General features: G+C 41.5%; 1 protein-coding gene across 5 annotated transcripts in view; it reads right to left on the bottom strand.

Moving 5' to 3' along the window:
- Positions 1-12,484, bottom strand: part of DYRK4 (dual specificity tyrosine phosphorylation regulated kinase 4) — a 52,458-nt gene extending 39,974 nt beyond the window's left edge. For all 5 annotated transcript variants that reach the window (XM_042945565.1, XM_042945566.1, XM_042945567.1 and 2 more), the window contains exons 1-3: positions 12,390-12,484; positions 10,429-10,550; positions 5,979-6,072 (exon numbers count right to left, since the gene is read on the bottom strand). In XM_042945565.1, the coding sequence (XP_042801499.1) occupies positions 5,979-6,065 (87 nt within the window). In that variant the 5' untranslated portion in view covers positions 6,066-6,072; positions 10,429-10,550; positions 12,390-12,484. The remainder of the gene's footprint in view (positions 1-5,978; positions 6,073-10,428; positions 10,551-12,389) is intronic.
- Positions 12,485-14,544: the final 2,060 nt, after the last annotated feature.

Here is a 14,544-nt window from a genome sequence, read left to right as displayed (position 1 = left end):
TTTAGAAAAGAGTTTGGCGTTATCCAGTAACGTTAAGCATCTACATACCCTGATACCCAGCAATTTCCCTCTTAAGTGTCTACTCTAGAAACCCTGCATATATGCATTAGCAGATGTGCACAACAACATTCATAGCAGCACCATTTTTGATAGCAGAAACCAGCAAAAAACCACATGCCATAACCTGCAAAACTGCAAGAAGTGTGATATGCCCATACAATTGAATACAGCAGTGAAACTGATTTATAAACAGGTTCCTGTGAACAGAAGGATTGATATGGACAGTACCTAAGGGACATAGGCACTGAGCAATCAGAATGGAGACCTGATCAATCCAAGCCAGATGCTGTACCAGGGTATGCTGACTTAGTACTGGGCCTGAGAAGTGATTGTAGAACAAAAAATGAACAGCACGATTCCATGTATATAAATCCAAAAACATGCAAAATTAAACAATACATAGTTTAGAAGGATTATAAACATGTAGAGAAAGAAATGGAATAACATGTAAAAGAGTGGTTACCTCAGAGGGGTCAATGTAACGTAAGATGGGGAGAGACACATAGGAGACTTCTTCCTTAAACTTCCTTAAACGGTGTAATATATACCCACAAGGGTGTTCATTGCATTATCATTCTTTACATCCTACACACATACTTAAATATTCTTTTATATATTCGATACTTAATAATAATTTTTAAAAAGCATTAATGAATTATAGATAAAATCTGAATCCCGATTTCAGTTTTTATTAGCCGAATGGTTTTAGGTAACTTGCTTAATCTAATCTCTTTGTATCTCAGTTTCCTCCTCTATAAAGTGGGGGTGATAACTGCCTCAATATTGCTGAAAGAAGCAAAGGTAAAAGGCCAAACATACATAGGGGAGGAGGTCGTATTTCTAACATATCCATATCTCCACCTCCAATGTCACTTTCAATGGAAGTTGCCTATTCAGTCTGATTAATTCTGATACTCAGAGAAACTCTCCATGTCTGCCTGTTTCACTTCCTTGTCACAGCAACAGAAGGCAATCTGCAGTCTTTCTCTCTCCAAACCAAAAGCACCAATGGGAATGCAAAACAAAGGAACTGGTACTTATTATGTAGATCTCAGAAGGAAGCATGGGTCCCAATGAGAAAATGGGAAAAAGTAAGTAAGCACTCTCCTTTGGGAATGGATGTGTTGGCTTTCTTTCTCTCTTCAGCTATAGTTGACTGTGACTTCTGTTTCTTTGCAATACCCAATGGTCAGAATGCTTGTTTTTCCTATGGAGCACCAATAAAGAAATGAGATGGTGTAAACCCTCAGATCTTTTTTCACTGTGGAAGACTCATTACTAAGTCTGTCTGCTACAGGAAACCCCTTTCTGTTCAATGAAGAGGAGGGAAGGTAAAAGAAATCAATATTGAATGGCCCTCCGCCGGCAAGCTCATCCTCTTATCTCATTAATTTCCACCGCAACGGGAGAGGGGGTTTGTAGGAATAACTATACCAAGTTTCACAACCAAGAAAGAGCCTTAACAATCTAACCAAGGTCTCATAGCTGGTGTCTAAATAGACATCTGTCCCCACATGATAGAAAAGAACTTTTAAAAAAAAGTGTTCATGATCCCTAGAGATTCTGATTTCAGCGGCCTTTAAAACCTTTCCCAAGTGGGGCGCCTGGGTGGCTCAGTCGGTTGAGCATCCGACTTCAGCTCAGGTCACAATCTCGAGGTCCGTGAGTTCGACCCCCGCGTCAGGCTCTGGGCTGATGGCTCGGAGCCCGGAGCCTGCTTCTGATTCTGTGTCTCCCTCTCTCTCTGTCCCTCCCCCATTCATGCTCTGTCTCTCTCTGTCTCAAAAATAAATAAATGTTAAAAAAAAAAACCTTACCCAAGTGATTTTAAGTATCCAATCAACATTGAGAACCACTGGTCTAATTCCATCTCAGCTCTCACTGATGAGGAAAATAAGGGCTGGTCTGTACCATTCTCGGCATTAACCCGCAACATCTGACCTTTCTATAAAGAATTCCAATTTTAAGCTTCAGGAGAGATGGGATTATTTTGTTTTGTTTTGTTTTGTTTTGTTTTGATCTGTTTTGATCTGTTTTGTTCTCCACATCCCCAGCACCTAGAACAGTGCCTGGAGTGAGTAGGAACTCAATAAATAATTGTAGAGGGAAAAAATAAATAAACACTTTCCTGGTTTCTATTCCACAAGTACACATTGAGTTTTAATCTGTGTGAGGCACTGTCCTAGGTTCCAGGCATTTAGCACTGAACCAGACAAACAATATCTATGCTGTTATGGCACTTCTATTCGAGAACAGCACTATCCAATAGAAACATCATGCAAGCCACGTGTGAAATTTTAAATTTTCTGGTAGCCACATTTAAAAAAGTAAAAAGAAACAGGTGAAATTAATTGTTATGTATTTTATTTGACACATCATTTGCAGAACACTACCTTAACATGTAATCAGTATAAAAATTTTTACAGTGTTATCAAGGTGTTAACATGCTACAAAACCCACCCAATTATAAAAAGTTATCAGTAAGGTACTTTACATTCATTTCCTCACACCAAGTCTGTGAAACATGGTGTGTATCGTTCACAATGGCAGCATACCTCCAACTGGGCAAGACCCATGTCAAGGGCTCCGTAGCCTTACATGGCCAGTGGCTGCACTATTGGTCAGTGTAGTTCCACAGGGTGAGGCACACAGTAAACAAGTACACAAACAAATACAGAATATAATTAGAAAGGGTGTTGAGGAAGGCTTGTCTAAGGAGGTGGTACTCAGAAATCAAGTGACTGGAAGGATAGAGGATAAATAACAGAACCTGTTCTTCCAGTGCTGAAAATAGAAAATGTATCTTTAGAGGGCTTAGTTAGGAGGTCCTTTGTAGCTCCTATTCATCAACTGTCAGAAAAGCTGTAAAGTAACACTCTATATTAACAGAGTTCCCTTCCCCAGACTTCTCCCAGGTTCTACTCCTAAATGGTCTGAGAGAGACCCCAGAGTGCTGCTAGGTCCTCCAGGCCTAGAAGCTGGCCGTTAGGCAACACGTTTTCTACGAACAGAGTTACGGAAGGGCCAGATATCATCCAACCTACTAGCTGAGATAACTGTGGTCCAGAAGAGAGGATGTTCCCTCTGCTGGCAGTCAGGACAAACTATAATGCAGGAGCATTTTCCTCAAGTGCGGAGAGATCCTGTGTCATTGGGAGCCACTGTGAGAGCCCTGGGATCTTTGCCAGCTAAGTGGAGAAGACAGGGACTCTCCACAGGCATCCAAGGCAAATGACTTCCTGCAGAGATCTCTCTGTGGCAGAAGGCTCTTTAATATTTAGTCAAATGAATGGGGGCATTTTTTAAAGCATCTTACATTACTATCTGATGATCACCCTGTTGTCTTAAATCCAGGTGAAATCAATTATTAAAAACAACATTTTAAAACTCTCTTAGCTGGGGCACCTGGGTGGCTCAGTTGGTTAAGCCCTTGACTCTTGGTTTCGATTATGATCTCACAAGGTTCGTGAGTTTGAGCCTCGCATCAGGCTCTGTGCTGACAGTGCAGATTCTCTCTCTCTCTCTCTCTCTCTCTCTCTCTGTCCCTTCCCTGCTTTCTCACTCATGCTCTCTCTCTCAAAATAAATAAACTAAAAAAAAAAAAAACTCCCTTAGCTGAAATACTACCAAGATCCATATTTAAAATAAATATTTAATTATTATTATAAATATTATAGTTATAACTTAGAAGATTAAATATTGCGAAAAAAATATACATTATTATCAAATCATTCAAAAATTCAAAATATTTTTTCCAACACTTGCTTGGGGCAGTTGATAGACTGAGATTCAGAGCACTCTCATCTTCCATGTGTTTTTAGGTCAAGAGATTATAATTCCTTCTTTTCATCCTCCAATTAATATGATTATCCACTGAAACCCAAGATTTCACGTGCTGAGGATGGTTATTGACTTGTTTTCATTTCCTTACTTAAGCCTATTCAGCTCAACTGGATAAGAAGTCCATTGGGGAAAATGAACAGGTGGTGAAATGACATTTATTTATGGCCCATAAGAATAATTACCAATGTAAAGACAATAGTTATAAGTTTAGATGGTATTTTTTATTATTGATCTTTTTTAAAGTAGGCTACATGCCCAGTGCAGAGCCCAACATGGAGCTCAATGTGGGGCTTGAATTTATGACCCTGAGATCAAGATCTGAGCTGAGATCAAGAGTTGGACACTTAACCGACTGAGCCACCCAGGTGCCCCTAGACAGTATTTCTAAATGGTATTGTCAATTGCTGGCAGTTACAAAAAATACAACATAAATGAATTTTTATTCAGCATGACTTTTTAATTTTTTTTGACAATTCTTGTTGTGGCAACTATAGCAGAATAGGTTTTCCTTAAAATTAATATAAATATATGAAGGAATTTTATAGGACAACATTTAACAGAGTTGACATGACTCAGCAAAGAGGCAATGAATAGAGTGGTTAAGAACATGGGTTTGGGGCTCCTGGGTGGCTCGGTGGGTTAAGGGTCCAACTTTGGCTCAGGTCATGATCTCACAGTTTGTGAGTTCAAGAGCCACACTGGACTCCAAACTGGTAGCCTGGAGCCTGCTTGGGATTCTCTCTCTCCCTCTCTCTCTCTCTGCCCTTCCCCCACTCATGCTCTGTCTCTCTCAAAATAAATAAACATTAAAAAAAAGAATATGGATTTGAATTCCATCTGCCACTCAATGGTTTATGGCCATGGCTAATTAACTTCACTTGAATCTCAGAAATCGGGATAATAATTGTACTTGCCTCTAAGATTCATGTGAGAGTCATCCAAGCACTCAGTAAACAGGAGCTCAAGCAGATTAAAACAAATGTAAGTTGCAAAACTCATGGTGATTTTTCTAAGTCATGACCAAGACCATTCTGTTTGTATAATAGTTTTAAATGTGAACAGAATGTTGTCTTTATTATCCTGTTTGATGTAGATTTACTATTTTAAATTAAATATTAATTTTTGCTTTGTCAAAAAAATGTTTTACGTATTAATAAATTTTTGTACCTATGAATTATAAAATAATGGTTTTGTTGTATGTGATAATGGCAGGGATAGGGATGGGGAACAACAGACATCAGGATTCATTTTCATGAGTTATAACCCTGAGGGGGAGAAGGCCAGGGTTAAATCAGCAACACTGCTTGGAGGAGGTGACCTAATAGTCATAATTTTAAGGAGGTGGTGTGTGATCTACAGGGAGGAAAACTTTCACCAGGCCTCAGATAGGCTGCTGAACTCCGATTCTTCGAAGCATTGACACGAGCAGGACTCAAAGTCAAACCTAATGCCCCGGACTCAGGTTTGCCACAGAATTTTCAGAGCAAGGACCCCAAATAATACGATCTTTTGAGGAAAGTGTGAAATTCAAACTGAGGGCATTAGATGAAAAAGTACGCCTGATTTAGAAGTAGATCTTGTGATCACAAAGTCACCACATCACAAAATTACCTTCAGTGCTGTGGCATTTTACTAGTTTTGAGGTAAAAAGGAAGGCACCATGTCTGTGTTAGGGAACACACACGAACACACACACACACACACACACACACACACACAGACGTTTTCTGGAAATTTCTTGCATACATGTTTGGAACATTCTGGGACACTTCTAGTGTGGTTCCAGAAATACAGAGCGCAATACAAGACACTGTAGAAGAGACATAGCCTCAGGCTACCTGTTCGATGAAGGCCCTGCAGTTCTGGAGTTCATGACACTACACTGGCCCTGTAGCCAATTTCCCTCCAAGCCCACCCAGACCTGGCTCTACCAACCAGCCTGGTCCCCCCACAGTTCCCTTCTCCTCACACTGTCATCAGAGGTGCTTGGGGCACAGTGATCACCACTGGGTCCAGGGTCCCCAAGTCTTCATAATGATACCCCTACTCCCCAAATGAAATTCAAGGATCTTTACCTTCACAGGGTTGACATCCTGTTTCTTTCTTGTTTTCAAAACCGGGAAGGATGTTAAACTGCATTTCCTTGGCTTTTTAGCATCCATTGTAGTCCTACAGGAGGAAGGGTAGAAAGAAAATTGGCAGTAAGAGCAAAGTGTTGGTAATGGCCCCAACACCTAAGGTGGGAAAAACACAGAGCAGGCTTGGACACAGCAGTAGGTGGCGGGCCTGAAACAGTGACTGAGTCTCTGTTACTCCTTTTGTTTCCCTTCTGGTGACTGATGATGTCAGGAGAGGGGGCGTCTTGGCATGAGACTTTGGGTGCTCAGAGCAGAGGGAGACGGCAGCCAAGGAAGAAAGATGAGCTAATAATGTGGCCAGCAGTTTAGGACACCAAACAAAAAGACCCATTTCCTCTAGCACACTGCAAAGTAAAACATTCTCTTGCCACACACACCTTACACTCTGAAAGATACATACATTAGCAGTTACTTGGTAGCTGAAAGCCTATAGAAAAAGAAAAAAAGGACAATTGGTAGAAATGCTTTCCCTGGATCTCATTTAGCCATTTTTGCACCTTCTTTACTCAGGGCACAGCTCCATGAATAATGAACTCGCTGCAAGAGGAAAAACTAATTCAACTTAAGTTTATGGCATCTAGTTAAAGTGGTGATTTATGTGAGTGGAAGAGTCTTAGAGGCTCTCATGCCACTGCTACACACCTGTTCCACAAGCAGACAGATGCTGGAACTCTGCTTTGTGTCCCTTGGAAGTCCCTTGTCAGCCTCCAACTCTAGCAAGAGCCAAGGGAATCGGGAATATATGAATAAGGACAGAAAGGGAATCAGCGCAAATGTTATCCTGGCTTCTGCCTACCATTCCATTGTTTAGGTTCTTACAGACACTATAATAGTGACAGCATCACAATTTTGAAATTATTCAGAGGACTGAAGACAAGTCACGCCCACTGTTCTTGCAGCATAATGTTGGAAAATCAGAAATTACTTGTCTATATATAAGGAGAAGTTTAAAAATGCAGCAATATGTATTATAGACTATGATGCGATCATTTAAAAAAATGAAACAAATTTCTATGTATGCCTGTAATATATTGAATAAAACAGAATAATATGAATGATTCCATATTTATTTAAGAAAAACCAAGATGTCTGCATGACTACACAGGCATATTGAGGAATATAGAAAATTAAAGCATAAAGTTAATTACCTTTGAGGGACAGAGCTGAGAGAGGGGGGTGGGGACTTTAATTTTAACACACACACACACACACACACACACACACACACACACTATAAAAAAAGTCCTTCCCACCAACAGTGCAAGCGGGTTCCTGTTTCGTGCCTCCATGTTTATAGCGGCACTTCCAACAATAGCCAAATTATGGAAAGAGCCTAAATGTCCATCAACTGACAAATGGATAAAGAAGATGTGGTTTATATATACAATGGAATACTACTTGGTAATGAGAAAGAATGAAATCTGGCCGTTTGCAGCAACATGGATGGAACTGGAAGGTATTATGCTAAGTGAAATAAGTCAGTGAGAGAAAGACAGATACTATATATGTTTTCACTCATATGTGGATCTTGAGAAATTTAACAGAAGACCATGGGGGAGGAAAAGGGGGAGAGAAAGGTACAGAGAGGGAGGGAGGCAAACCATAAGAGATTCTTGGATACTGAGAACAAACTAAGGGTTGATGGGGGATGGGGGAGAGGGGAAAGTGGGTGACGGGCACTGAGGAGGGCACTTGTTGGGATGAGCACTGGGTATTGTATGGAAACCAATTTGCCAATAAATTAAATAAATAAATAAATAAATAAAGTCCTATGCAAACAGTATGGAGGCTCCTCAAAAAATTAAAAATAGAACTACCCTACAACCCAGCAATTGCACTACTAGGTATTTACCTAAGCGATACAGGTGTGCTATTTTGAAGGGGCACAGGTACCCCAATGTTTATAGCAGCACTATCGACAATAGCCAAAGTATGGAAAGAGCCCAAATGTCCATCGATGGATGAAGCGATAAAGAAGATGTGGCATATATATATACAATGGAGTACTACTCAGCAATCAAAAAGAATGAAATCTTGCCATTTGCAACTAGATCAGATCAAAAAGAATGAAATCTTGCCATTTGGATGTAACTAGAGGATATTATGCTAAGCAAAATTAGTCATAGAAAGACAGATATCATATGACTTCACTCATATGAGGACTTTAAGATACAAAACAGATGAACATAAGGGAAGGGAAGCAAAAATAATATAAAAACAAGGAGGGGGACATAACATAACAGACTCTTAAATACAGAGAACAAACTGAGTGTTGCTGGAGGGGTTGGGGGTGGGGGGAAGGGCTAAATGGGTAAAAGGCATTAAGGAAGACACTTGTTGGTGTGAGCACTGGGTGTTATACATAGGGGATGAATCACTGGAATCTACTCCTGAAACCATTACTGCACTATATGCTAACTAACTTGGATGTAATTAATTAATTAATTAATTGATTTAAAAGTCCTATGCAAAAGCAAACAAAAAGTAATAGTTGCTTCTCTTCAAATGATCATAATGTCCCTTCTTTCTTCCCTTCCTTCTTTCATTTCTACAAACATTGCTGAGATAATTCCTCTGACAAACCAGACATGGCCTCTGCCCTCAAGGAGAGTTTGTAATCTAGGAGGGGAGATACATGGACATTACAACGTACATGATCATTACAATGCATGTGATCATGGCATTAATAGAGGCCCGTGCAAAGAGCTAATGGAGCACACTTCCGGGGATGACTAACGTCTGTTGGAAGAGCCGAGGAAACCTCTGCACTTAAGCAGAGTAGAATTGTCCTTGCGGAATAAACAGGACAGGAATGGAGTCGAGGGCAGTTGGAGAAGACTGTGTAGGCACAAAAAGTATGAAAGAGCAGTGCCTTCTCCAGAACGTGTGAGTACATGGACATTGCTGGTGGAGGGCCAGAGAGCTGGTTAGACTGTAAAGAAAGGGTCGCATGGTTTATTCTAAGCCTGAAAAAATCAGACTTGTACTTTAGGATCATCTCTCTGGCAATGCCATGGAGCAAGGTTTGGAGGAGCTCAAGTAGGAAGCTGTCTGGAGCATCTAGGCAAGACATGATGCGGGCCTCAACCAAGGCAATGATAGTAGGACAGAGTGCAAGTGGGAACCTGGGATAATTGGGGGGACAGAACCGGTAGAATTTGGGCCATCAATCTGATGGGGAGGTTGTAAAATCTGAACACTGGGGAAGAATGAATATAATTCTTTCTGCCAGGGCTCTGTATCAAATGTTCCCTCCATCTACTTCCCAAGGATGTGGGACACCATACAAGTCCACGTGCCTCTTTCCTGGCAAGTGGAGCTTTTTCTTCATTTCAGCTTCAGGTGCCCTGTCGGTGAAGACTACACAAAGACCTGAAGAAGATGCTGAGGCATCTTGGAGTCTAAATCTCAGTGCTGCCCCCAGACAGATTCTGAGCAAGTCATGTGCCTTCTCGAGACTCAGTTTCCCCATTTGTAAGATTTGTAAGACTGGACCAGATGACTTCTGATGTCCCTTTCAGTTCTAAGCTTCTTTGATTCTAACTTTATTAAATATTGTCAGATTGGGGGAAAAATTCTATTGTGACTTTGGATAATTCTGTGGTTCTCAAAGACTATTTTGTGCCATTTTTCCCCTAAGAATGCATTCAATCTAACTTCCATTTAATCCATGACACTTAGTCCACACTCAAAGCTTCACAAATACCATGTTTTATCCTCAAAATAAGTGGTGAACTATGTAGAGTATGTTTTATAGCTTGTTTATAACTGTTGCATGAAGGATTAGAGAAAAATAAATTCATCTCGGAGCTAGAGTAAATATTGCTTTGAAAACTGAAACTAAAACTTAAAAACTACTCCTATTATTTTACATGAAGATCAGTTTCCCTACCTCTCCAGCTTATATACCCATCTCTTTCCTCTGGATTTCAGCATTTTTGCTTGTGTTACTTGATCAACAACTTTATTGTTAATTATTTTAGGGGTAGACACTTCATCTCATCTTGATTGTGAATCTCTTGGGGGCAGGAATGATGAACTTGGATTTTATTTTACTTTATTTTATTTTTTATATTTTTCATAGGGGCATGGACAATGACTTGTCTACTGAAACGCCTTTGTACAAATGTTCTGAAGAAAGAGAAATCTAAGTTTAGATTAATTCATCAAAAAAATTTGAAATCACCATCTGAATGTCAGAAACTGTGCTAAACATGGGGGATTGAGAGATAAATAGAACAGAATCCTTGCTTTCAAGGAGTTCAGTCTTGTGGGCGTGACAGACCCATAAACAGTGGACTGCAGACACAGTATTTTATACATAATGCATTATCTATGTACACCAATCTTCGATGCCCAGAAAGGATATATATCTTTTGAGATTTACCTGTTATGGTTTTAGTATTTCTACTGCAGCTGTTCAGTAGCTAGTTCTTTATGCCCTGGAGAGCTACCTTTGGGGCAGAAATTGTGGCAGTGAAGAACTTTGCAGGGACTCCCTTTGCATTTCTGTGAACAAGAGACAATGTATTTAATGCATTTCACTTACTGTCACTTCTGCAAAGAGAACTCCTCGGGTCCCTTTGCAATTATCCTTGAAACCCTTCATGGTCTGTGGACTCTCAGAGCTGGAAGGGGTTTTAGAGGCCATTCATCCATTTCCTGCCTGGGAGAAATCCTCCTTAGGGTATCCCTGGCAATCACTCAGTCTCTGCTTGAATATTTCTGACAGAGCTCACGTTCTTCCAGGCAACTCATTTCTCATCCAGCTGCTGATACATATTATTGGTGCCCAGCAAATGTTGGTTGGAAGAAATGATATTGAACAACATACCCTCCACCGATACTTGTTATCTTCTGCAGAACAACAAAGAACACATCTACCCTCTCTTCTACTCAAGAGTTCTTGAATATTCAAAACAGTGGCTTTTGCTTCTCTGGAACCTACTCATCTCCAGACATTCTGGAGTCTTATCTCAAACGCCTCTTTATATGATACAGCATCCAGGCATGATGGAGAGAACCTATATTGTAACTATTCCTCTCTACTGTCTAGTTTTTTTTATGACCTTGCTTTAAGAGGCTACGGTTTTCTAGTCTAGGTTATGGACTGATCAGTGCTAACTCAGGCAGGAAGACCTTTACATCATTCATCTGTTCGCTATATTTCTATTAATGAAGCCTAGACCAGTATTTTCCCTTTTTAGCCATCACAACACACTCATGTTGGATTTGGCATCAGCTAAAACCAATGACTCCCAGCACTGGGTCCTCGGCAGGTTTGAGAAGTATCTTTCTAGCTAAGTTCCTGACAACAGTACGGAGTTGGGGAAGGCGAAGTCAAAGAATGGCTGGCACACTACTAGAGACTGCCTTCAGGTGTATCATTACCCTCTTGGTAAGGACTAAAACAGACAAGGGAAGTAAGAGACCAATTAGCAGAGTCCAGGTTTGGAGAATTCCTTAGAACTCCTAGATTTTACGTACCCACCACACATAAATGATTAAGTCCCTCAAGCAAGACTGGCAACAAAGGACCCATTTGTCCTTTCATAGTCTGAACTTTCTATAAATGGCCTTGCACTTTTGACCATCAGTCATTTTAAAACAGGTCTGAGGGGTCACAAGTTACTTAAGCCCTGAATTGACTAATGGACATTTCAAACGTAGCAAGTAGCACAAATCACCTTAAATCAGATTTTTTAAAAACCCAAATTTTGTATTCTTCATCCCTCTTTTGGGGAAAATATTTGCTAAAAGGAGCATCACCCTGGAGTGGCAAGTATCACCAAAAGGAAAGCGTTGCTCTGGATGTACGATCCACCCACCGCTTCGAGGCGCCCTGCATTGGGCTCTGGCTGAGCACGGAGGCGTGCAGGGTCAGAATAGGCTCGTGTCAGCCAGATCCTAGGGCGTCCACGTGAGGCGTGGGGTCGTGGGCTCACTTTTGACCTCCAGGAGGACCAGCCAGGCCGTGAAGATAAATAAAAGGGGAAGAAATTTTGTGCCCCACGTTGTTGAGGCCAGGACTGGAAGCGATTTCAGAAGAGGTCTTATGAGCTCCCTAAAATCCACCTCTCTCCACCACGCATTCAGCCCAGGTCAGCGAGGCAACATTCTGTTAGGAGGAAACTGTATCCACGTTGGGTTGTGAGGACAGAGCGGTTCAGAGCACTTTCCTCCAGTCCGCGCTCACACTCGGCCTCTCTCTCTCCTCTGACCACACTTCTACTACATGCATTCTCTGCTCTGCACCTCCCTTCACCCCGCTCCGCACCACATTCTTTCCGCACAGCCCCAGAGCCTTTGGCCCGCCAGCGTCCACCTCCACCCCCACCCCGGCCTTACTTGGTCCCCACGCGGGCAGAAGGTGGGAGGAGCTGCATCGGGCTAGCGCAGACTTGCCCGGCGGCCGCTGCGGGACTCTCACTCCAACACCCCGCCTGCCGGCCCGCCTGCGCGGGCCGGGGACCACGCCCTCCTCCCGTCGCTAGGGAAACTCTGTCCACCCTTTTTGTGACTCCGGACCTGAAAGGACTTGGGCTCTGGACCGGTCCAAACCACCTTTCACACCAGATCCTAGAGGACACCTCTCTTCCCTTTGCTCCAATTCAATCGCCCCAGAGTTGAAGGACATCCCAAGGATGGGGAGATTAGAGTTCACCCAATTGCCCTAGGCTCCTGAAATTATCCCTACTTTCTCCCTCTTCAAAAGTCTGTGGTTACCAGAAGCTCACAGCAAAAGTTCTGGATATAATATATTCAGATGAACACTTCTTGAGCATTTGCTCTGCATCAGGTTTTAAGTGCATGAAAACTAAGGGAAGTTATAGTTGAATGACAGTAGCATGGCCTGGAAGAATACGGTCTGCTTGACAGAGGAAACATTCAAAAAAAGCTTTTTGAAAGAGCAGAGGTGAACTGGATTCTTCAAGGCCAAATAGGAATTAGCAATGTAAAGCAGGCAAACAAGAGCCAGGGTAAAAGCCCAGAGCGAGGGGTAACAACATGGTATCTTAGGTGCTGGCGCAGTCCGGAGCAGGAGACCAGGTTGAAGAAGCAGGCAGGGAACAGCCAAATGGGAAACATCTTGCGAACTGAATGTTCATGCTCAGAGTTTAGAAAACTTTCTGGCAATATGGTATGAAGGATAGGCCAGAGGAGGTTAAAAATCAAGGCAAGGATGCCTGTGAGAAGTAGTAAGTGACATTTCAGAGAGGACAGCTCTGCATAATTTATGGAATGGAAGAAGCTCAGTGACCAGTGTGAGGGGTGGATGTGCCTGAGGCCCTCCAGTTGATGGTGGTGCCACTTACTAACAGAAAATACAGGAGGGGAAACGCTGGGGGGCAGGGGGAAGTTACTGATCCAGTGATGCCTTATTGCATCAAATTATCAATGGACTAGGTAGGCTCTTGTGTAGAACAAGATCTGGGCTAAAACTCCTGACACAGTCTACCACTGGACTTTGAAGTCACCTAAGCTTTAAAAAAAAACAAAAGGCAGAGGAAAAGAATGGAATCACACAAAATAGGACATTATGGTGGGAAGAGTGAGTGTAGGGGACAGAAAACATTGGAAAGCTGAAAAACAATGAAGAACAGGCAGAGATGTGGGGAGAAAATTATACAAGAATAGTGTCACGTGGGACCAGAAAATAAAATGTGATGAACAGGGCCTCTAAGATTAGGTGAGAAAAATGTACACTGCATTTGACAATGAAAGGCCATTAGTGCTGTCTGCAAGGCCAGTTTAAACATAATTTAAAGTCGTTTTCAATACAAACTATTACTCTGAATGACACAGAGAAAACAGGTTCATCACGCTGGTGCCTCTGGATGACTAATCAGTGACATCAGTACCTCATACATGGCAGGCTCTTAATAAATCTTTCCTGTTGAACTGCACCAGACAGCATGCATCTCAATACGTTGTACCTGAATATATGTTTTCAGAAGTGGATGTCGCGGGGTAGGTTAGGAGGTACATGACAGTGTAAAAACATATGCAAGAAAAAAAATGTATAATAGCAACAGGCAAATGCTCACTTCAGTCATAATTCTAAATTACTTATTTTCACATTAACATAGCTGTTTCTACAAACATGTAAAACTGAACTAGTAATATTATACATGTTTAAATGGTTGAGATGATTTGAAGAGCTTTTATTAAAAAGTGATCAGGAGCTGGCTGAAACTCTCACCAGAAAATGTAAAATATCCATAACTACTTTTATTCATAGCAAGTTCAGAGCTAAGTTCCTGAAAAGCTGGATTATCTAATATCATAATAGAGATGACCAGATACTTGACAGCCATCATCTAAGGTACCGGCTTAACATAAAGTGATGATTTGAAGAAACAGCTCCCTCCAGCCCCCACCCCTTATATTTACAACAAAAAGACTAAGTTGTTTGTTTTTTTTTTCATAAAGCATTCATTTAATATAATGAAATATAGACAACCTAATGAAATGTAGACAAATGTAGACAGGTGCAATGGGC

This window comes from Panthera leo, chromosome B4, assembly GCF_018350215.1.
Source record: "Panthera leo isolate Ple1 chromosome B4, P.leo_Ple1_pat1.1, whole genome shotgun sequence".
Taxonomy (NCBI): Eukaryota; Metazoa; Chordata; class Mammalia; order Carnivora; family Felidae; genus Panthera; species Panthera leo.
Note: the sequence above shows the minus strand (reverse complement) of the source record. Positions and strands in the feature narration are given on the sequence as shown.